Source organism: Aquila chrysaetos, chromosome 2, assembly GCF_900496995.4.
Source record: "Aquila chrysaetos chrysaetos chromosome 2, bAquChr1.4, whole genome shotgun sequence".
In the NCBI taxonomy this organism is placed as follows: Eukaryota; Metazoa; Chordata; class Aves; order Accipitriformes; family Accipitridae; genus Aquila; species Aquila chrysaetos.
In genome coordinates this window covers 78,138,192-78,160,764 of record NC_044005.1, presented here as the reverse complement: position 1 = coordinate 78,160,764, position 22,573 = coordinate 78,138,192, and the positions used below count along the sequence as shown (strand labels likewise).

Below are 22,573 nucleotides of genomic sequence, written 5' to 3'. Positions count from 1 at the left end.
ATCTTGCAGGTGCGCAGATTTGCAGAAGCATTCTTTTGTCTTGAGCATCCTAGGCAAGCTGCCCTTGCCTATCAAGAACTACAGTGAGTAGCCTATTGAAGTGCACAGTATGTAGCATGTAGTACTATTATTCTATACCTTATGTTGTGTAGAAGTACTGTCTTGAAAAAATACTTGCATAACAAGTTCAAGAGAAACATACGTTCTAAATATAGATTTGAAGTTTTTTAATGGAAGTTTAAGAAGTTATTAAATAACTATTGAAGCTATTAAATAACTAATTAGTAGAACAGCTTCTACTAAAGTGAATTAAACTACTGCTGATTTCTGTTAATATAAAAATGAATAGTTCTGTTTTTTTCATGTAGGACTACTACCTTTTTTTCAGTGCTCAAAGTCATCTACAGATGTGTGCAGCTATCAAAAACACTTCCTTCTGCAGTTCTCTTCCACCCCTCCCTATTGAATGCAGTGAACTAGATGGAGATATGAACTCCTTGCCTATAATCTTTGAAGATCGATATTTAGATTCGATTACTGAAGGTAAACACACTTCACAGTGCAGTTTCCTTTTTGGAGAAATGAACAAAAATTATGTAAAACCTGAGTATTTTTCTTTACATTTCTTGCTGGCTTTAAAGGAGTGCATTTATTTTCTAGGAAATGTTTCTTTAGTTTGAGTTTTGAGGATGTGTCAAGGGGAGGGTCCAGAGAAGGGCCACAAAGATGATCCAAGGACTGGGAAGCCTGCCATATGAGGAAAGGCTGGGAGAGCTGGGTTTGTTCAGCCTTGAGAAAAGAAGGCTTAGGGGAGACCTTATCACCATGTTCCAGTATTTAAAGGGTGGCTACAAAGAAGATGGAGACTCCCTTTTTACAAGGAGTCACATGGAAAAGACGGGAGATTCCGATTGGACATGAGGAAGATTTTTCACAATGAAAACAATTGGCCATTGGAATAATCTCCCCAGGGAAGTGGTGGATTCCCCAACATTGGATGCTTTTAAGGTGCAGCTGGACAGGGTGCTGGGCTATCTTGTCTAGACCGTGCTTTTGTCAGGGAAGGTTGGACCAGATGATCCTTGAGGTCCCTTCCAACCTGGTGTTCTATGATTACTAGTGTTTTATAGCTTCAGTTACCTGCATAATCTGTTGTAAACAATCCTTTTTTTTTTCCCCCACCCCCCCATCCCTTTTTTGGTGAAAGATCTGGATGTACCCTGGTTGGTAGTTCAGAGTCTTCCAAGGTCAGAGTCCAATAAACTGGATAAATTTGAAGCTGAAGAAGGTTTTGTAGCTGGTTTTACTAGCCCGGAACTGAAAATAAGACCTGCAGGTGCCTCCAACCTTTGGCATTCAGAAAGTGAAAAGATGCTAACAAAAACTTTGAAAGGGAAAAATGAAGATGCAAATAAATCCAAAGTTAAGGTTACTAAGCTCATGAAAACGATGAAACCTGAAAACACAAAAAAAGTCGTAAAACAGAACTCTAAGGACTCTGTGGTCTTAGTAGGCTACAAATGTTTGAAAAGTGCACCACTGGAAGATGCCTCTAGAAGCTCAGAAGGCAGGCCTTCATACAATGCTAACGAAGGGCTGGACCCTACATTAGGTGGATTCCCTTGTGATACAAAGACCTGCACCAGGCAAATAAGTCAAAGAGAACTTCTATTTTTGCCATCTGGAACTGAGGAAAAGACTGCCAGGATTGAAGGTGTCCAGCCAGGTCCGGGTAGCCCCGTGCACTGTGAAAATGCAGCTATTTTTGGTGGACTTACTATCTCCCAGACGGGTTCTGGAACTGTACACGCAGATAGTGGTCTACAGCCCAGAGGTACACTTGAAGGTTGTCATGGCGGTCAACCAGCTTCCTCAGGAGTCAGGACAATTGAGGTCAAACCAAGTAATAAGAATCCCTATGAAGGGGAGAAAGTAACTGTTCACATTGGATCATGGGCTGAGTTTCCGCAAGATGGAGTGCAAGGAGAGAATCTGCAGACACCCAATATTCAGTCTTCAGAATCTGGAAATAAGTTGAATTCAGGAGAACAGGAACCAGTGCTTGAAAAGGAAGATGTCCATGAAAGAAACTTCCGACATACCAGTGACACCTTGACAAAAATGAAAAGTAATCAGCCTACTCTTTCTACAAAAGAAAGTCAACTTTCTGCAAGTGGAGACATGACTAAATTACCAGATGTTAGCATGACATATGCCTCTTCTAGGTTTTCAGATTCCGGTGTAGAAAGTGAACCAAGTTCTTTTGCAACTCACCCCAACCCTGATCAGGTTTTTGAAAATGTTCAAGGGCAAAGTGCATACAATGGTGAAAGAGTATTTCCTCAGCTTTTACTAAAACCGGACTGTGCTATAAAAAATGCAATAGAAAGCCACTGCACTGAGAGTACCAGCGCTGTAAGTGAAATACAGTCATCCCTGACATCCATAAATTCTCTGCCTTCAGATGATGATGAGTTGTCACCTGATGAGAATTCAAAGATATCTATTGTACCTGAATGCCAGCTAAGTGACAGTAAAACGGTATTGGATCTTGGAGCAATTGACTTGCCAAAATGTAATGACAGTAAAAAATCAAACACCACTTTGCAGCAACAGTGTGTTATATTTTCAGGGCACTTGGATAACAAAACTCTGTCTATACATTCCTCGCTCTCAGGAACAAAAGATCTTTTACACTTAGTTGTTTCAGATGAGGATACGTCTACTGATGTGAAAAGTTACAGCCCACAGGCAGGCCTTGGCACAACCTGCAAGGACTCTCAGGACCTTGAAAGGCATCTTAACACTACAGAAGAAACAGTTAAATTGCGTTTGGAAATTGCTTGTGTGGGTGAGCCATCTGCTGTTTCAGGTTCTTCATCTGTAAATGCAGTGTATGAGGTTGAAAAAACAAATGAAGGAAAACATAATGAGCCTTTAGAACTAAAGGAGACAACTGAAGAACTGTCAGTAGCTAAAAGTGAAACTGGTACAGATAATCCTTCCCCAACGAGTAGTACTGACATGGTAAAGCAAGGGCTTGTCGAAAACTATTTTGGCTCTCGAAGCAGCACAGATATTTCAGATATTTGGCCTATGGACAACAGCAATCCTGTTAGCCCTCAAAGGGAAACATATGAAAAACAAATTATTTGCTCTTCCCAGCAAGATGAGGAAGAAGAGGAGGATCAAGAAATGATTGAAAACGGGTATTATGAAGAAACAGACTATAGTATATTGGATGGAGCTTCCAGTGCTGACCAGGATCACGGCTCAGCAGAAGAGAGAGCCCTGAGATCTGAAAGGATTGATAGTGGGCATCTGCGAGACGGAATGACTATGCCTCCTGTCTGTACTCCTGGTTGTCTGTCTTTTCCTTCTTCTCTGAGAGACTCTCCTTGCAATGTTATCTGTTCTTCAAGGAATAAATATGATGCAATTACACAACAGCCAGGCAGCACATCCTACAGCTCATCTTCATCTGTTTCCTGGTATGAAAGCTCCCCAAAACCTCAAATGTTAGCGTAAGTGATTGTTTTAAAATAAAATTTTTTACTTTTAGAAATGATGTTAATGTAGTATAGAAGGGGAAAAGAAGCATGGTTAGGCTCTAGAATGCCCCAGGACTGTGGCTTGTGGATTCTGCGTGCTCAAGTAACATCACATTTTAGATGTTCAGATAGAAAGTGTGTTAGCACTGAATTCCTTCTGTCAGTTGTCTTGTAATTTCATGTGGTTTGACAAAATTCAAGCAAAACACAATTTTTTTGTTTCTCTAATATGTTGCTTTTTAAAAAAATAAACATTAGGCTGAAAAGTGATGTCATAATGACTACTGAGCATACAAATGGTGTTTTATGAAATGCAAGCTGTTAAAATAGCAAGCATAGGAAAGTATGCTTTGAGTTTAAACACATAAAACCAAAAACATTTTGTAACTGGTTGTCCATCTACTTAACTAAGTGAAGGAAATGTGCAATGCAGGCCAAGGTGATGGCCTTATTTTTCAATCTTAACTTCAAATATCCAAAACGTAACGCCTCAGAGACCACAGTGCTCTAAGGGATCCCAGATTGCACCTTCTTTTGCAGTAAACATAGGAGTCCGTGGTAACCCCCTGCTGCTAACTGAACATGGGAAGCAGCAGCTTAATGTGTCGTATTGGAGGTAAAAAGTTGCTATCAGAAAGAAGAAAGCTTAGAAGAGAGGTAGAAACAAGGAGAACGCCAAGCAGGCAGGAGCGGTAAAGGGCAGCTGAGAACAAGAGGAAGGATTGAGCAGTGGTGGAGGAAAACAGGTTAGAAGTGGATAGAAAAGTAGCTTCTGAAATACTGGAGAGTGGGTACTGGAGCGGGAGGGGTGAAAAGCAGAGACTTTAGCATGTTCTGTAACAATAAAAGAAAGAGGGAGCTTAGAGTAAAATCAAGGGCTTGTCCTTGGGGAAGGCAGAGTCTCCCAGAGCGTGGGATAACTGGGATTCCAGAGGGCACGATCTGCTCCGTAGAGAGCCAACCTTGGTACATTCAGTTCAGAAGACACGCCTTGAGTACCAGCTAAGTAACTGCTGCTGCAGAGTGATAAGACCAACCGCCTGCAGTGCTTTCTGTTTAGGCTGACTTCCTTGAGGCTTGCTCTTGCCAGTTAGTGAGGAATGAGCTAAAGATAAAGCTGGAAAAACACAGAACAAAAAGTAGAATGGGAGGAAAACGGTGAGAAGGCGGAAGAGGATGGGATGCAGCGTGACGCTGTGAGGGATCACACAGAACAGACGGATTAAGGAGGGAAAGAAGCATCAGGAAACATAAAGCTTGAAGTGCTGCAGGGAAACTGATACGCTATTAATTAGGTAGGAAGGTCATACACAAAAAACTAAGGGAAGGGGAAGAAAGGGAGGAACGCAAAGGAACTCCTAGCATGTGGGGAGCTCAGCTATTAGAAACTGTATAGCATGTGCCTTCATATAATACGTAAAAGATGGAGGTCTGGATCTGGCTGCTTCTGAAGCAAGTATCAGTTACTCAGCCTACCAGAGGGGCTTTCTGGTGAGCAATTACAGCAGTGGCTCCAGCTCTCTGCTGACCTAGGAAATAGACTTGAAGTTTGGCAACAATCATCAAAAGGCAGTGGAAATCTTTACCTTGACTTCTGATTGGTAAGAATTCCTGTAATTTTGTTACTGCATTTAAACAAAGCTGTTGCTTGCTCAAGACCAGAACTAACCCAGCATCTTCAGTGGTTTCAGAAATACTTCGGAGTTTGCAGAGACGTTCAAAGGAGAGAAGAGAGTAGAGCTTGGGATATGGATTTTGTTATACAGGGGCTGTAGGAAGCTGCAATAAAAAATATTTTGAGGAACTGGCTTGTTTTGTGAAGATAGTAATTGGATAAATATAGTTTCCTTGATATCAGTTACATAGAAGACAAAGTGAAAAGACAGTAGAAGACTGTATCCTAGGAGACCTTATGTTTGTTTGGCAATAGTAAATGTTGCTTTATCATAAATACGGTTTTGTTCCAGTTTCCTACAGGCTAAAGAAGAATTGAAGCAACTTAAACTTCCTGGATTTATGTATAGTGATGTTTTCAAACTGGCTTCTTCAATACCTTATTTCAGTATGGAAGAGGATGACTGTTCAGAAGAAGGAATACATCTTATAGTCTGCGTTCATGGCCTAGATGGTACGCTGGGAAATGTGATACTGAATGAGACAGCAGTTCACGTTACCGGTCAGGTTTAGCTTTTGTCATTTGAACTGTGAACTGAATGCTTCTGAAGTAGGTTCATTGGAGGGAACTGGGAATCTGACATTGTACTGCTACATTTGACAATGTGTTCCACAGAATTGTTTAAATTAAGAATTTTATCTATGTGTGGTTTAACCCCAGCCAATAACTAAGCACCACCCAGCTGCTCGCTCACTCCGCCCTGGCGGGATGGGGGAGAGAATCAGAAGGGTAAAAGTGAGAAAACTCGTGCGCTGAGATAAAGATAGTTTAATAGGTAAAGCAAAAGCCGCGCACGCCAGCAAAGCAAACCCAGGAATCCATTCCGCACTTCCCCTGGGCAGGCAGGTGTTCAGCCCTCTCCAGGACAGCAGGGCTCCAGCACGCCGAACGGTCCCTTGGGAAGACAAACGCCATCACTCCCAACGTCCCCCCTGCCTCCTTCTTCCCCCAGCTTTACACGCCGAGCAGGACGTCCTCTGGGGTGGGATGTCCCTGGGGTCGGTCGGGGTCAGCTGTCCCGGCTGTGTCCCCTCCCGACTCCTTGTGCCCCCCCAGCCTCCTCGCTGGTGGGGTGGGGGGAGAAGCAGAACAGCCCTGGGCTCTGGGCAGGCACTGCTCAGCAGTGACTAAACCAACCCTACGCAATCAGCACTGTTTCCAGCACAAATCCGAGGCACAGTCCCATACCAGCTACTATGGAGAAAATTAAGTCTATCCCAGCCAAAACCAGCGCAATGTAACATTTGCGTTTAGTAAAACTTTCATGCACATAAACGCATTTTATGCCATAGTTCACATTAGATACATCTTCCATTTTTTTATGTCATACAGGTATTTGTCCGTATCGTGGTAATAGAATGGAGTTACTAACAAAACAGTTTTGTTTAGGATTTGTAATGTTACGTTGTCAAGGGAAATATGTGTATCTCGTTAGGAAAACATGTAAAATGCAGTCAAGTGTTTGTAAGGTTCTAAAAGGTTAGATTGCTGAATCACAGAATGGTTGAAGTTGGAGGGAATCTCTGGAGATTGTCTAGTCCAACTCCCCTGCTCAGAGCGGGGTCACCTACAGCAGGTTGTCCAGGACCCAACCCAGTTGGGTTTTTTAATATTTCCAAGGACAGAGACTCTACTGTAGTAGAGAAAATCTCTTGGTAATTGAAAGGATCGGAAAGTTTAAATAGGTTGAATATATTCACTTGCTTTTAGTTCAAAGCATAGGTGCATGTTAAGAAATAATATCCCCTCTAGTTAAGATATACAGAGCTTTCTGCCATCAAATATTTTTGTCTTTTTTTTGAGAAACTTCTTAAATTAACAATGTCAGGAAATACAAGAAGGCAGTAGGATAGAGTATTGGACTGGACCAACACTGCACGGCCTGCTTGTTCATTTTTCAGATTTCTAAGTTAAAAAAAAATTAAAATAACAGAATAGCTTTCCTTTCTTCCTCTGGGCAGAAAGCAGCCTTTGTTAAACGCTTCTAAAACAACTCAGAAGTATTCCTTCTTACTAGCGTAGATGTTCAAGTGCTATTGCGTGCCTAGAATTGACAAAAAAGTTGGCCAAAAAACCTGTTGTTAAAAAAACATCTTTGGAGGCTTAGAAAAATCCATATAGTTAGAATTTTCTTATAAAATGGCAAGTTCATACAAGTTCTTTCCTACTAATAACAGATTTAAACAAAAACCTTGTTCTCTAATTAAGGCAGAAATGCTACTCTTTCTTCAAAACCGTACATGATCATTAATATAGAGAAATCTTCAGGATGCTAGTTAAACTAGCATTTGTAGCCTTGGGTACCAGTCTAAATGTATCTTTATCTGCTAACAGTCCACTCTGCCTTTTTATTCTATGAAAATGTTTACGACTTGCCCTTATTCCTTGCTCCTTCACTGAATTCTTTAAGCTAGCTCTGAGTTCTTTAATTGACTTTTATCAAAATTAATTAGGTTTTCAAGAATGTAATGCTCACAGTGCTATGTATCTGTTGGATGCTAAGGCAAAATCAAACATGACTTCCTAAATCCTTGCCTTTTTAAAATGGTGTCTGCATTGAATGTCATTTTTACAGACTGTTTTGTCACTGCATTTGGCATTGCAGTTTATCTTCCCAAGTCTTACTGAATTTTAATTAGGGCTGAGAATATCATTAGCTGTGTTTAAATATAAAGTGCCGTAGGTTCATTTCAGTATTCTAAGTGCTTTTATTGCAAGTTAACTTTGCAGTATCTAATCTCTTGATTGTTTTTCCTTTTAAGGTAACAGCGCAGATCTAAGATTAGTGAAGACTTACATTGAGCTAGGGCTGCCTGGAGGGAGAATAGATTTTCTTATGTCCGAAAGGAATCAGGTATTTGCCAACAAAAAAAGAATTTTTGTAAAGCAATAAACAGTGTACAACTTCAGACATGTTTATTTAATGGCACTATTGTGTTGCAGTTTACCACATTTGGTATATTTTCATTGTATTCTCACGGAATCCATTATTTGATCTGTGGCTTGTGTTAAAGTAATTACACAACCTGGTATGATATTGAAGGTAGATACATAAAGAGTAATGTTTGCTGCTACCATTTTGTTGCGTGTACTGATATCTCCTAAGTTCTCAGCATAATCAGTTAGGATTGTAGATAAAATACCCTCGACATTAATGGTAAAAATGGTGATAGTGAAAACTGGTGTGGCAAGCAGGGAGATGTGTTATTTCACAGGATCTGAGAAATACAAAATACCTGTCTCTTGTTCCTTTGTCAGTGTACTGTGAGGTCCACATCATGGCACTGAACCAATATCAAATTACCTCTGTTAAACTTTTGTGAATTTTATTATTTTCAGATGAAGTAAACTTGGCACAGCACAGAAGACCAATTTTTACTTTTTTTGTGTGTTACATATTGTATTAGACATACTTCAGGGATGAATTAGAACAAAGAGTCTCTTCAATGGCTCAAACGAAAGGTTCGTTTAGTGCAGTAGTGTTTTTCTGGCGATAGCTGCTGGGACGCTTTGCGAAGCAGGCTGGACAGGCACCAGGCCATGCTTCCTCTTCTCTAGCCCTATAGGTTTTGGCAGTCAGCAGTTCTGAAACTTTCTGATTTGGGAATTCCATTGAGACCACTGAGACTAATAGCTACTGACGGACTTTTCTCCTTAATAATGTTGGCTGATTCTTTTTGAATGTTTTTACTTCCAGTTCCCACAGCATACAGTTGAGATTAATTCTATGGTTCATCTACATTACTAATTCAGTTGCAAACAAGAAAATTTAAACAAATCCCCCTACAGCTTGTTTTGGAAAAAAAATGGTCAATAATCATTCCCCATTTTCTGCTTCAGTTAATCAACTATTTTATAAACAAGTATAATTTCTCCCTCAGGAGGCAACTGAAGAGACTTAGTCCATTCAGTATTTCTCAGGATCACATGTGAAACAGTTTCTGGTCATCCATGATACTCTTCCCTGCCCACTTTAGAACTTCTTGTCATTTAAAATAGGATGATCAGAACTAGACAGGGCATTTAAGATGCTTGTGCACTATGGACTTACAAAATGCGATGGTGATATTTTCTGTTCTCTCCTTGCTTTCCTAATGTAGCTGATTATATAGAATGCAGATGTATGGATTATTGTTCGCATATATGTTTAGGGCTTTTTTTCCCCTGTGTAATACTGTTTTGCATTTCTTGCCGTTTTATCACCCAGGCGTGCAGTACTATAAGATTCTTCTGAAATTCTGGTCGGTTCTAGATTTGACTATCCTGGATATTTGGTTTTGTCTACAAACTCTGACATCTCATCTCCTTCTTCCCTTTCCCAGATCATTTATCAATATGTTGAACACTACAGATTCTAGCACAGATCCTTTGGAACTTGTGTTGAAAAGTTTTAGGCAGCCTTTGTCTACCTCTTTTTTAATTTCTTACTGCTAATCATTGTAGAGAATCGGCTATGAACTGATCCTCTATGAATAAGGCTTTAAGGATTTTGTTTTGTTTTGTTTTGAATAAACAGTACTAATATAGACTCTTTCTGCTGTTGCAGTAATTGTTTCGTTTCTATTTCATGGGCAGTGTGATTTAGTTCTGAATATGCAGTTTGGTCTTCTGTTTCACTAGAGATAAGATTATGTGTAGGGGAAGGCTTAGAAATAAGGCTGGCTGTGTAATGTTAAGATTTGTTTTGGTGTATTAGAAGCAAGTAGTGTTACAGTAAAATGTGTATCACTTTATTCCATGTTACAAGAAAAAAAATTGAAATAATTATAATAACTAGCTGTAGTGTTTGTATTCAAAGTTAATATGGATGCGTTTATTTGTGTGCTGTTGATCAAAACACTGGGGAATAAGAATTCAGACTGAATGCAGAATGTATATTGCTGCATTAGAAAATACAGTTATTATTTTTTATTTCTTTTATTTTACAGAATGATACCTTTGCTGATTTTGATTCCATGACAGATCGCCTTTTAGATGAAATTATACAGTATATACAAATTTATAATCTAACCCTTTCAAAAATCAGGTAATATCTGTTCTATACTATTTATAGACATAAACTTAAAACTAGAGCCCTGTGTTGTTCTGAACTGTGATGCTCAGGAGCAGGCCAAAAGAGAGATGGGAAAGAGAAATTCAGGGAGGGGGAGGAGTAGGGGAAAGGAGGACAAAGGAGAGAGAGGGAATTCCTGGCTGAAAGAAGACTGAACAGTGTTGTAAGCTCACCTAGTCCTGTTGGTGGGTTTACAGCAGAGTTAAGCATTACATTTAAGGAACTGCTGTCCTGTGCTTCCTCAGATCCTGCACGGTAGGGTTCTGCAGAAAAACAGATAATATTTTGAGAAAGTCGAAGGAAACTGCAATAGCGCTATGTCAAGATAAAGTTAGCTTTCTTCTGATTTAATACTCTCTTCACCAAGTATGACATAGCAGACTGTCTAGCTTGTCATTCCTACAGGGAAATTCCATCTTATCTGTGACGTTGAAAGGCAGCTGCATGAAAAAAGTATTTCATCATTTTGACATTTTCTGATTGTTTCATCTGCTAAAAAGCATGTTTTACATCTTAATAGAAGGCTCACCCCAGTCTATGCATTCCTGTTTCCTTTTTCAGTTACTTCCAGGGAATACCTGTTCCATTTATTTTCTCAAAGTGGAGTACAAGGTTTGGGCAGACTACCTTACTAACTCAGCTGTGTTGCTGGAGTTAGCTCATCGATAGATGAAAGGAGCAAATTCAAGCCTGACTTCATCCATTTGTTTAGGGATCCTCGAATTATGCATCTGGAAGGTTTCTTTGACTTGCTAGTGACATGCATTTCCTACAAGTTTCTGCATACTCATGTGTTTGGTAGGCCTTACTCAGCTAGAGAAAACATCTAACATGTTTAAACATAATCTCACTTTTTAAACAAATGTTTCTATTTTGAGCTAGGCAAGATTTGACATGGATAATTTTGTCTAATTCAATGATTTAAAAAAAAAAAAAAAAAGGCACTGTGTGATCGTATTTGTGTTACGCAGACTGCACGTTAGCACGCGCGGTACAGGAGAGGGGAGTTCTGTAACCCACCAGCACACACTGGTATCTTCTCTCCCATGCTGTGGTCTGAAGTCTGTAAAGAGCAAACCCACCCAGTTACCTTCTCGATATTCATACCTGAGAATTGAATTCTGGTTTGCTTTTGGTTTGCTTGTCTCATAAGACTTTTAATTTGTAAATATTTTTTCAGTTTTATTTATTACTTGTCACTTGAAAGAAAAAAGAAATTACCCATTTTTATTTTAGTTTCCTTTTCAAGGTGTATACTTGTCTTTGGCCCTGCCGAAGCAGAAGTTTCCATCTCTGAACTTTAGCTTTTCTTATGAGAAAACGAAACCTATCAGCAAATCCTGCAGCTGTTTCCTGGTAGCTGCACGAGAGAGCTTTCAGAAAGAGATATGCTTATATGCAAGTCCTTGAAGGGATGATCCAGAAAGCCCAGGAAAGTACTATTGAGAAATCCTCTCTGTTCAAGCAGCCGATGCATTCCTACCTCATTTTGGCTGTCCCACTGTAAAGAAAGCGGACTTTGTGCTAGTTAGCCATGCTCTCCTGAGTGATGCTAGTTTCTCCTCATAAAATCTCCCTGTCTGCTAAAGGAAATGTTCTCTGTACAAGTGCTGTACAAGTGAGTCACATTAGAAATCAGTTGCCAGACCTATAATGATTTTGTATGGCAAAAAAGCTGACAGCATTTTGTGTTGGAAATACCTGTTCGTTCCCTCTTTTACACTCAAAGTCTTGTTACAGGCAAAAGGGAACACACTTCATTTGCAGGCCTAAGAATTTATTGTTAGCCCAATTAGTGTTTTAATAATCTCATTAAAAATGCAGCAAAGAATTACTATTAGGCTAGTTACAGTACTACTAAAATTCATAGTCGGAATTAATGCAGAAAAGTCCCATTATTAATATGTCTACAGTTGTTATACAGAAACTTTCTAGTATCTTTTCTCAGGTGGTAGGCTCCCCTTCCAGCAGCTATCTAGGTCCTAGGATTGGTGGTTTCTGTGTTCCTTAAGCAGTGGGATATCAGCATCCTGGGGCTTCAGTGTAAGGAGAATGATGTTCACGGTGGGGGTTTCTGCCTCCTTCGCCTTGGGTCTGCCTGGATTTATTTTCATACTTTCATATTTTCAGTCTGCCCACATGCTTTTTCTTTTGTTTCCCATTTACTCTCTGTTATCGCTAGTACTGGCTTTCTTTCCTGAGTTGTGCTTCTGCAGTGACCATTAAAAGACTGTTGGGAACCTCTGGCATATGACACCCATGTCTGTGCTCTTCCACACCACGCTTTATTCTAGCGATACACAGTTCAAGCCACACAGAATAACTACTTGTTATTAATAGAAGCTATAGTGAAACTAAAGCAACTTTAGGCCTGACTTGTTACTTCACTGCCAGATGGTTGTTGTCACAGCTAAAACAAAGTAAAATCGGCTCAGGCCAAGACAAGTCAAGAGAAATTCTGAGATTCCGCGCTGTCAGGTCAATGCACAGCCTCGTGCCTTCAAGTAATGGCAAAATCCTATTTATTGTGCTAAATTCTTGTACAGAGGTAAGAAAAGGCACTCCCTGTACCATCAGAACCCAGAGCCATACTATAGTGTCAACTTCAACAAACCAACATTTTTGGTACTGCCAAAGCTAATACCAGTTATTGCACCAGTACGCTACCCACTGTGCGTTAATCTCCTCTGAACAAATTCTTTGTGCTCACTACGAGTTGTGTAGCAAGCATGAACTGGAAGCTTGATTCAAACCAACAGCAATTTGTCTATAAAACAACTGTTTGGTAAAGAATCACAGAATACTTTAGGTTGAGAGGACCGCTGGAGGCCATCTGGACCACTTACCCACTTATACCAGTGCCAGCTTCAAAGTTAGTGCAACCTTGAAGCAAGTCAAATTGCTCAGTCATACTTGTTCAAGTTTGGAGCATCTGTGGGGATGGAAGCCTTTCCAGGTCATCACATAGCTAGGAAATAAACCACATGCTCTTACAATGTAGTTTCGGAAACCATTTTCCTCATGTCAGGTCTTACATAAATTTCTGATGACCTATATTGGACTTTAACCTCAGTTGGATTATTCAGTTTGTCTTCCTCTTCCCTAAGTAACATTGGCTCACAAAAAAAAAAAAGGCAATTTTTAATGCTATGCATATATTAAAACATCTGTTCGTTGTTTCAGCACCTTTTTGATTATGGCTTTTAATGGATTTTTTTTTTCCTGTCATAAATTTTTATAGTTGGACAGGATTTTTCATTTGTAAGCACCAAATAATGAGGTTTTACTCTGCCTAATTTTCCAGTAAGATCTGAATTGGTAGACTTGTGCCATAAAGTGCATATAAATACTACAGTATAATTCTATCATTTCAGCATGTTGAGTTAATGATACCTTGTATTCAAAAGATGGTAGTATTGCCACCTACTGTTCAGAAATGCATTGGTTTTGCAGAGCATCCCACAGTTGCAGGTATCTGAAACAATGAGTAGGATGGGTTACATTTTTGTCTTACACTTTCTAAACCCTTTTTGAAGGGTTCTCCTTTTCCTCCCCTTTCCTTTTTGAACTGAACAAATCCTTAAACCCTTCTCTTTTAGAAAATAATATTAAAGGCTTATTACATGTTCACCTAAACATCTGAATTTGAACACATTACTATAACCTTTGTTGTTTTTGTAAGTCTTTCCAAATCAAGAACAAATGTTTAATCTTTGAGGTACATTCACATGGGTAATTGTGAGCACCTTTTTTCCCTCAAATGGATCTTTCATGTTTCTGAAATTTTGGTTCAGGTATGCCCATATTCTTGAGGATGATAGGATTGATTGAGGAGGGTTGATCGAAGGATCACTGTTTTTTTCCAGTGGTGAAATTGTCCTTTGTTGTGGTGCAACGTAAGAGTTTCTCATCCCTTTATGATGTTTAGTAAATAGTGGATGAACAGTCAGAGAACTGTCAAGAGAACATCTCTGCTAAAGTTTAGATCTTCTTTAGAAAATAATCTCTTTTACTCAAGAGCAATTATGTCATGCAGATCACCTTCAGGATAAACTCACTCAATTTCTGTGAACATTTTCTTCTTCCTAAAGAATCTATGGTTTTGTTTTTCTTGTGTGGACTTTATGATGTACTCTGAGAGAATGGTTTTAAATTTTAGTATTCGAGAGAGTTCGGCAGCTCAATATTTTGTTTCGCAAATGCACTGCTGTTGTGCTGACAGCACAGAGGAGATGTATCTTTCATTTCTAAATTAGTTAGGCAAACATAGCAAGCTGTGGCAAAGAATTTCTGATATTGTAGCAATTTTGCAAATGTAGTAGTAAAAGCAAATGGGAAGAATATACATACATGTTTAAACTGTGTATTTGTAAGGAACAAATAGCCTATTCTGTCACAGGAATGTATAATTATGTCAGAGTTTAGGAGTTCAGGGGTGGCCCTGCCATTCTATAACCCAATGTTTGAATTTTTTCACTTAGCTTTAAATGAAAATTTTCAGAGTCAGTTCTTGCTTGGGAAGCAATTAAATAGTCAAGTAATTTTTTAGCACTGTATTTTACAGATATTACTGCTAGCTTTGTTTTAGCTATTTTTCTTGATGAATGTAGTGATACAGAGCAAACGGGAAGGATGATCTTACGGGTGTAATGTTGTGGCACATATAGGATCCAGCCACGATACTTCTACTATATATTTTTGGATGGTTGTCTGTTCTTTCCATGTCCTGAGATTACATTTGTAAAATGGGAAGGCACTTTTTCCTTCTAATTTTGTGAGTCTTGTCTCTACCATATCGTCTTTAAGTCAGTGCCTAGGATGGTGCAGTCCCTACCTCGGCAGGGATCTGTAAGCATAACTGTGTAATAATTAGAATTGCTTTATTTTGTAGTGTTCCTTCTAAAGAAATGCTTTATACAGACTTGTGGATACGACAGTAGGCACCTCAGATTAATTAATAATTATTCTTAGATACATGAAGCTTAAGAGTCCCATCCATCTTTCTCCTAACTCACTTAACCAGGGAACCAACTAAGTGTAATATTCTCCTGGCAGACAGATATTCTTCAATTGCCTCACTCAAGCTGATAATCACTTATTTTGGTCCAACTGCTAAGCCGATTTGAGATGTTGTTTACATTTTAAAATAATCAGATTCAGTTAAGTAATGGTTTTCCCCCTTATAGGAGTACTGTTGGAATCCTTCTCCTCTAGGTTGTTTCAGTAACTCTCATGCATTTATCATATTGAATGCCATCACATGCCAAAGTAGTGATTTATTCAGTCATGCACAGCTCATAAAATATTTTCTGAATACTTGGTGCTAAGGGAAATACACACAGAAATAATCTTAGTTTTGGGTGGGAGATGCTGGTGGAAGGATAGTTTGTTTTCACTAGATTTTTCAAAAGCAACATAAAATAATTCTGGAGGAGCTCAGAACATGTTTGTTATGAGTTTGTGCAGCTTGGGAGATTTGGACAAGCTATTTTTTCTGTGTTACCTAAAATACAGACTTCTGAATGGAAACTTTTAATTAATTTTTTCCCTATGCTCTTTCAGCATTTTATGACACCAGTTTTTATTTTTCTCTGTTTAAAAGACAAACAGATTGCCATCAAATTCTATGTTATACTGTTTTTTCTTTTTAAACAGCTTTATTGGACACTCACTGGGTAATTTAATAATCCGTTCAGTGCTTACGAGACCTCGATTTAAATATTACCTCAACAAACTTCATACCTTCCTGTCTCTGTCTGGACCACATCTTGGTACCCTCTACAACAGCAGTGCTCTTGTTAATACAGGTAAAGTATTATTTTCAGTAGTATAAGTTTAGGGGAGATTTTTGTCTTTGAAGTGCACTTAGCAGTTTCATGTGGGGTGCACATTTCTGCATTACTTTGTTTATAAGAAAGTGCACGTTTCGCTGTCACAAGAAGAGAGAAGGGTTATAAAGTGTCAATAGAAGGATGTGCAAGAGGTGATTCACATAAGTATTTCCCAGTATGTTTGATTCAGGTTTTCTATTACACCATAAATAAACTCCAGTTTTACTGTGTTGAGCTCATTTTATTATAAACTGAATTTTAATCTACTTAATCTGCAAAACAAGTAGGTAAGATGCATTAAAAGAATTCTGAACTACTAGTAGTGTCTTTTCTCTCTCAAAAATGTCTTACAGCCTGCAGTGCGTTTCTGCAGATGTGTTTGTACCTTATGAATGTCTGTTTTTCTGAAGATTAAATGTAGCTCTAGGAGAACTTGTAGAAACTGCTGACTTTTGAAATAAATGTTAGAAAATATTTTCAGGTAGCATCAAATGAAAACTTCTTTCTGAGATTACTACCTACCTTGGAGAGCCCAAACCCAAAATGAGTAACACTTTCACTAAATAGAAACATGCTCATTAAACTCTTTAGAAACACTCTAAAAATCATGAATTACTTTGTTGACTGCCAGTTTGTTTCTTGATTGTTTTATTATTTTCTTTCATACAAAAATGAGGAGGAAAAAAATGAACTCACATGCGTTGAGCTTAAGGGAAGTGGACAGGAATTGGTGGCTAACTGGAGTTATTGTTGGAGTTCATAGAAGCAGGGGGAACATGAGAGCTGTTTGAATTTGGTTTGAATGGTACCGTTCATAGCCCTCAATACACTACCAGTGAGGTTCACTTCAGGATTAAGACATCTACAATATAATTTGCTATGGGCACCTACTGGGCGTTTAACATAGTATATCTGAGGACAGTTTCTTTCAGGTATTTTAATCTGTAACTGATTCTCACCCAAATCACCCAAAAGCATTAGTATTACTTTGCTTTTAGAAATTGCAGTTTCCCAGGATACAAAGAGGCAGGGCTGTTTGCTTATTTATATAATCACCAGCAAATGACTTTCAGTTAACTAAGGTTAAAGTTATCAAAGTATAATCCAGAATATATTCACTGAAAAAATAAGGATTTCTGGAATATTTAATCTTTTAGAGTTGAAGACTGTACAAAATGCCCTTTTCATATAATAGTCTTCCTCTACATTTCACACTCTCTAAGATTTTGGAAAATACCAAGATAATAATAAGTAATGGGTATTGAAGTCTAAATGACAATAGTGTATGTATACATTATTAACTGCCAATAAATTGCTATTTATAAGATAACTATTTCTCTGAACACATAAAGACATTCTTGAGGCTATGAGGGCTTGGTTGCCTGCTCTTCTTTTGCTTGGCAAGGGAGGTAAGATTTCCTGAAAAGCCAGTTAGCCAACTGGCTCATTGACTAATAAAGAGGGTTCAGCATCATAGAAAATGTTATACTATGGTATTCCTCTCAGAAAATTCTGCTTCCTTTTTTTGAGTTATATTTAATTAATTTGATGGTTCTACAAAGTTACCTTTAGAAATCTGAGAAGTAATGCTTGTTGTTTAGTGCTACATATTTGAACATCAAAATGTTTTAATATTCTGGAAATTGTTGAAATACAGCTTTTATATTGCCTCATAGCTAACATATTCATGTGTTCTCACTTTTTGCAAGTATAGTTATTTTTTGTAGGCAGGCATGTACGTAAGTGGAAATAACAGCCTTCATGCTTTATTATATATATAGTCAGGAAATAATAATCAGCAAAAATTTAAATTTTTTCTGGACATGACAATGCTGACATGAAAAATAAAATTAACATCTGAGAGGCTGAATTTATGGACTTTACATATTTTACTTATGTTAATTAGTTTTCATATGTTATTGTGGATCTATACTCATGTTGTACCTAACAATGCAGGACTGTGGTTTATGCAGAAATGGAAGAAGTCTGGTTCTTTATTGCAGTTGACATGTCGAGACCATTCGGATCCACGACAAACATTCTTATACAAACTTAGTAAAAAAGCAGGTAAGCTTTGTTAATACTTACTGACTTTTAAAGGCCACTGTATATAAATGTGAATAGGAAACCTAAAAACAAAAAAAATTGTTTCCAACAAGCTCTTGTTTAAGTTTGTTTAAGAGTTACTTTGGGTTTAGTCCTGTATTCTTCAAGTAAAATAAACAGTAAACCATTTTTATTGCAGAGGTGGACCATTACTTTGAGACTTTCCTTCCTAACTAATGAGCAGAAGTTCTGAGTGCAGCCACTATACTGATACATATATGTACATATATCAGCTACCTCTTGAGCCACTGAAGCTAGTGATTTCAGTGTGATGAGTCAAGTACATATACATTCATTTAGGATTACCTGTTTCTGTGTCTTTCTTATCTATTCTATAAATGTAAAATTCTGCTTTAAAGGTTTTGCTAACTAGTATTTTATTACATCATTAAGATGGTCAGGGAAAACAAAACCTCATTTTGATAAAGGAAGGAGAAGTTGTACTTAGCATGATAGCTAAAAACCAGGTTGGATTACTCACATGATATTGTTCATGCAGTTTTCTCTGGTTTGAATATTCTTATTTCAGCTGTTGGCTGAGCGCCAGTTTTGCCAGTGGATAATATGCCTGTTGGGGGTAGTTTCCATTAAGCATTATAAACTTATTGAGGATTCATCTGACAGGTATTTCTAAACGTGTGTCAGCCAAGCAGTTGTGGAGCCAGAGATGCTCATGCTGTTTTGTGAAAAATCTGGGCACGTTTGTCCATCAAAATGTTTGCAGGTTGTCACAGCTGAAATTTTGTTGAGAGCAAAGCAGTACAAAGATACAGGCAGGAAAAGACTGACATCAAGCTCTTGAGATGTTTGAATATAAAACTTACAGGACTTGGAAGATACAGAAGAGAATAAGGAGCAAAAAGAAAAACCATGGATAAGATATGAATGTTGATCAAAAACTGATTTTAGAAAAATTTGAGACTTTTTTTCCCCTTCTGTTCAAAATCTACTATCACAAAGTGATTTTGTTGCTGATAAGGTAATATGTAATGCTGAACTGGTATTCAAACGTGAACTGCGAAGTTAAAAATTACTGGAGCAACTGGACCACCATCAACTGAAGTGCTCTCAATCTAGCTTTGCAGTCTTTTAAATAAATGTTTGATCCTAAACAGAAGTTACAAGCTTCTGAGAAGTTACACAACGGATGCTGGGTAAGACTGTGGACCTGTGTTATGGAGATAATCAGATTAATTTATCAGTTGGCTTTAAAGAACTTGGTATTCCTTGTTTTTATGTGTATATATCTCAGCATGACTAGAGACACTGTTATTTGAGTATTGTTGGCTATTCTAGAAATATGACGTATTTTCTTATGACAGGCCTCTGTATGATAGGCTTTTTGAAAGACCTGGATAGCATTGTCTTAAGAGTCACGACATGCGTTTCAGTCTTTGTTCCCCATAAACTGTAGAAGGAGCCTAAAAGTCATAGGGCTCAGTTTCCTCTTTCTGCCGTCTTACTGAAGAGATGGAAAAAGCTGTATCATGGGCCACAGCCTTATACGCTGTCTTGTTTCCAGGTCCTTCAGTGAGCTTGGTGCAAGGGAGAAGGAAAGGTTGGGGGAGAAGGAGAAAAAGATGTGAAAACTTGATGATTTTATTTAAGGAGAAAAGAAAGCAAGCTTTACACTTCCCTAAAAGGGAAGGAAGAAGGTTTTCCTTTGAGGGGTGAGTTACTGTACTGTATGTACACTGTAGGTGTTGGTGTCTTTAATTCTTGATATCTGTACAAGGCATGCTTCTGTCATGCCATCTCTTTGTTCATTCAGTGGGCATACAGTATTGGCTGTGTTTGACTCTCAAACACCAGATCAGAGGAGTTTGGGATTCCCCTAACTGTACAGTTTCTCTTGTCAGATTTTCGATGCAGAGAATTTGCAGACTGTTCTCTACAGGGATTCTAAACATAGGCCTTTCCAGAAACCGCTTTATCCCAGGCTATATGCAAGAGATTGACAGCACTGTATATATAAGTATAGCCCTGATTTTGCAACTTCTGTTGATTTTTCTAATCCTATAGGAAAATAAGACTCTAAGATGCAGAAACATCTGTCGCTGCTTAATGTGGTGTCTTCTTCAGATGCTGGCTTTGCAGCTGGGAAAATCCCTAAGGCAGGAAAACTTGCTGCTATTTCAACTCTGCTGTGGTCTAGTTGGTTTCCAGATCATCCTTAAAACTGGCTGTGGGTCCAGCAGGTGATGTTTTGAGGGTCTAGGTCTCAGCCGCATTGTTGTATGGTGGTTTGTGGCTCTAGTTCTCAAATTTGCCAGAGAACATACCTGTTAAACACATCGTCTTGTTGCGTAACCCCAAAAAGGATGAAGTTCCTACTTCTTGTCAACGATTGTAGGCGAAAGTACAGTTGAGCGTCTCCTCTTCCACCCTCTAAAAGAAGCTCTAGTAAGTACTGATGCTTAGCGCTGTTCAGAAACAAGAGATTATTGCTTGTATCTGTTCTCTGTTCTGAATCCTGGAGCAGTACCAGTTGACACCAGAAATTTTGCAATCACAAACGCACTTCTGATAACTCCTTTTCAGTGCTGCTTCTGTCACAGCAACGCATCTAGGAGGCTTTATGGCCACGTTGGACTTCATGGCTGGACATCGTCTCAGGCTCTTGGGTCTCATAGTCAGAAGCAGCACTAGTTAGCTTCTCTGCAACTCCCAAAATTTCTGGACTCTTTCTCTTCCCAGAGATCTTTCTCAAAAGAATCTGTTCTGGAAGGACTTTTTAATGCTTCAATGCTGAGGGTTTACAAAATACTCTTATCAGGAGAAGCAGGTTTTGTATGTGACACTGCAAAAAGAAGAACTGTGAGTCTTCTGAGCATATGCAAAATTCTCACCTAACAATAGTTTAAGACTTTAAAAGAACCTTTGCAACTGAAAAATGAAACTGAAAAATGATAAATCTATCATGAATAAATCCCTCCCATCTATATCATGCAACTCTTCCTTTGTACAGTGTAAGTCAGTCTGTTGTTACTTGCAAAGGAGTAGTTACCCAGAACTTGTTCTTTTCAGTTTCTTTAAGTTCTCTACCTCATTTTTCCTGTACTGTAAAAATCTTTGTATAGGATTTTTTTTGAAGCAGACAGTAAGAAACAAATAGGGTTTTCTAACAGTTAACAGTTGTTACAGTGTTGCTATTTGTGTATTGTAGTTCATCCTTTGACAGGAGTGAATGATAATTATCCAGTTCTGAGATAAAAGCTGAAAGTGGGAGATATATGTGGTTCATACTCAAGCAGTAGATGCTTGTTATTATTAGTCATGATCTGATTATTTTTTGTTTTGCTTGCTTGTTTGTTTTAAAAATAGCTGGTATCAACTCGAGTTTGTTATTTGCCAGAAAACTTGGTGTAAATTGGTTAACGTTATGTTGTGCCTGGTAAATACAACTGTAGGCAGGAACAGTGATTCATCTACGTGACAAAACTTGTGTTACAAAGTTGTTGTTGTCATTAATGTTGTTAGTATCCTTAAATTAAAAGGGAATACATTCACTGCAACATAGGTGTCTATGATTTAGAATGTGTTCATTGGATTGTTCTTTCAGAACTATATCCATATAAGAGTTTTGTTTGCAGAATTTCCTTAGATCTAGTATTGGAGATACAGTTAGGTCTCATTTAGCAAGTGAACTCTAGGAACATTTCAGTTTCATTTTCAATTAATTTGTCAAGGCAGGATGATAGATAACTTATTTTAACAATTCTCCTTATCTGTTTCTGGTGTATAAATAGGAATTGATTCTTAAAATTTTAAATGCCTTTTGAAATGATTGATTCGACAAATTACAGCAAATGACAAGTGATGATGATGGTTAACTAAGTGTCTCCTTTTCGAAGTCTCTTTTTCTGTAGTATTGTATGTGGTTTGTCTGTCAAACTACTTTTGCTTTTATGTACTTAATGGAGTGTTACAGTTGTAAAGTGTTTTTTTAAAAGTCAAGCACAACTCTTTCATTGCCCAGGTATCAAGCTTGTTAAAGCAGAAAGAGTGATCTTAAAAAGTTAACTTGTTAAAGCAACTTTAAAAAGCCCAGTTATATATTATCTTCAAGTTCAGAATTATGAAAACAAAATAATTTTTCAGGCCATGTAATAGGTTACCTTATGAAAATAAATCTTTACTTCAGAGAATAATAGCAGGTAGTGGGAAGAAATTGAGACTTAAATATTTGCCATTTCTGATTGGATTGTTTTTTAAATAAAAAACAATCTGGATGTTTTCTTTCTGGACTTGACCGTTCAAAATTCTAGTAAGTTAGAGCTATTTTCTCTCTTACAATGATCATCATTGCTAATTGCTGATAAGGAGCAAAATCTGACCTTATTTGCTTATAAGGAGC

General features: G+C 38.1%; 1 protein-coding gene across 6 annotated transcripts in view; it reads left to right on the top strand.

The window, feature by feature from the left end:
- The window catches only part of FAM135A (family with sequence similarity 135 member A), a 115,796-nt gene that overhangs the window by 58,212 nt on the left and 35,011 nt on the right, over positions 1-22,573 (top strand). For 3 of the 6 annotated variants that reach the window (XM_041119687.1, XM_041119681.1, XM_030042941.2), the window contains 8 exons: positions 10-83; positions 389-543; positions 1,208-3,524; positions 5,519-5,679; positions 7,989-8,080; positions 10,155-10,252; positions 15,935-16,086; positions 18,067-18,177. In XM_041119687.1, the coding sequence (XP_040975621.1) occupies positions 10-83; positions 389-543; positions 1,208-3,524; positions 5,519-5,679; positions 7,989-8,080; positions 10,155-10,252; positions 15,935-16,086; positions 18,067-18,177 (3,160 nt within the window). Of the gene's footprint in view, positions 1-9; positions 84-388; positions 544-1,207; positions 3,525-5,518; positions 5,680-7,988; positions 8,081-10,154; positions 10,253-15,934; positions 16,087-18,066; positions 18,178-19,738; positions 19,932-22,573 lie in introns of those variants that run through there. The other 3 variants (XM_041119690.1, XM_041119694.1, XM_041119699.1) reach the window with 3 other exon arrangements.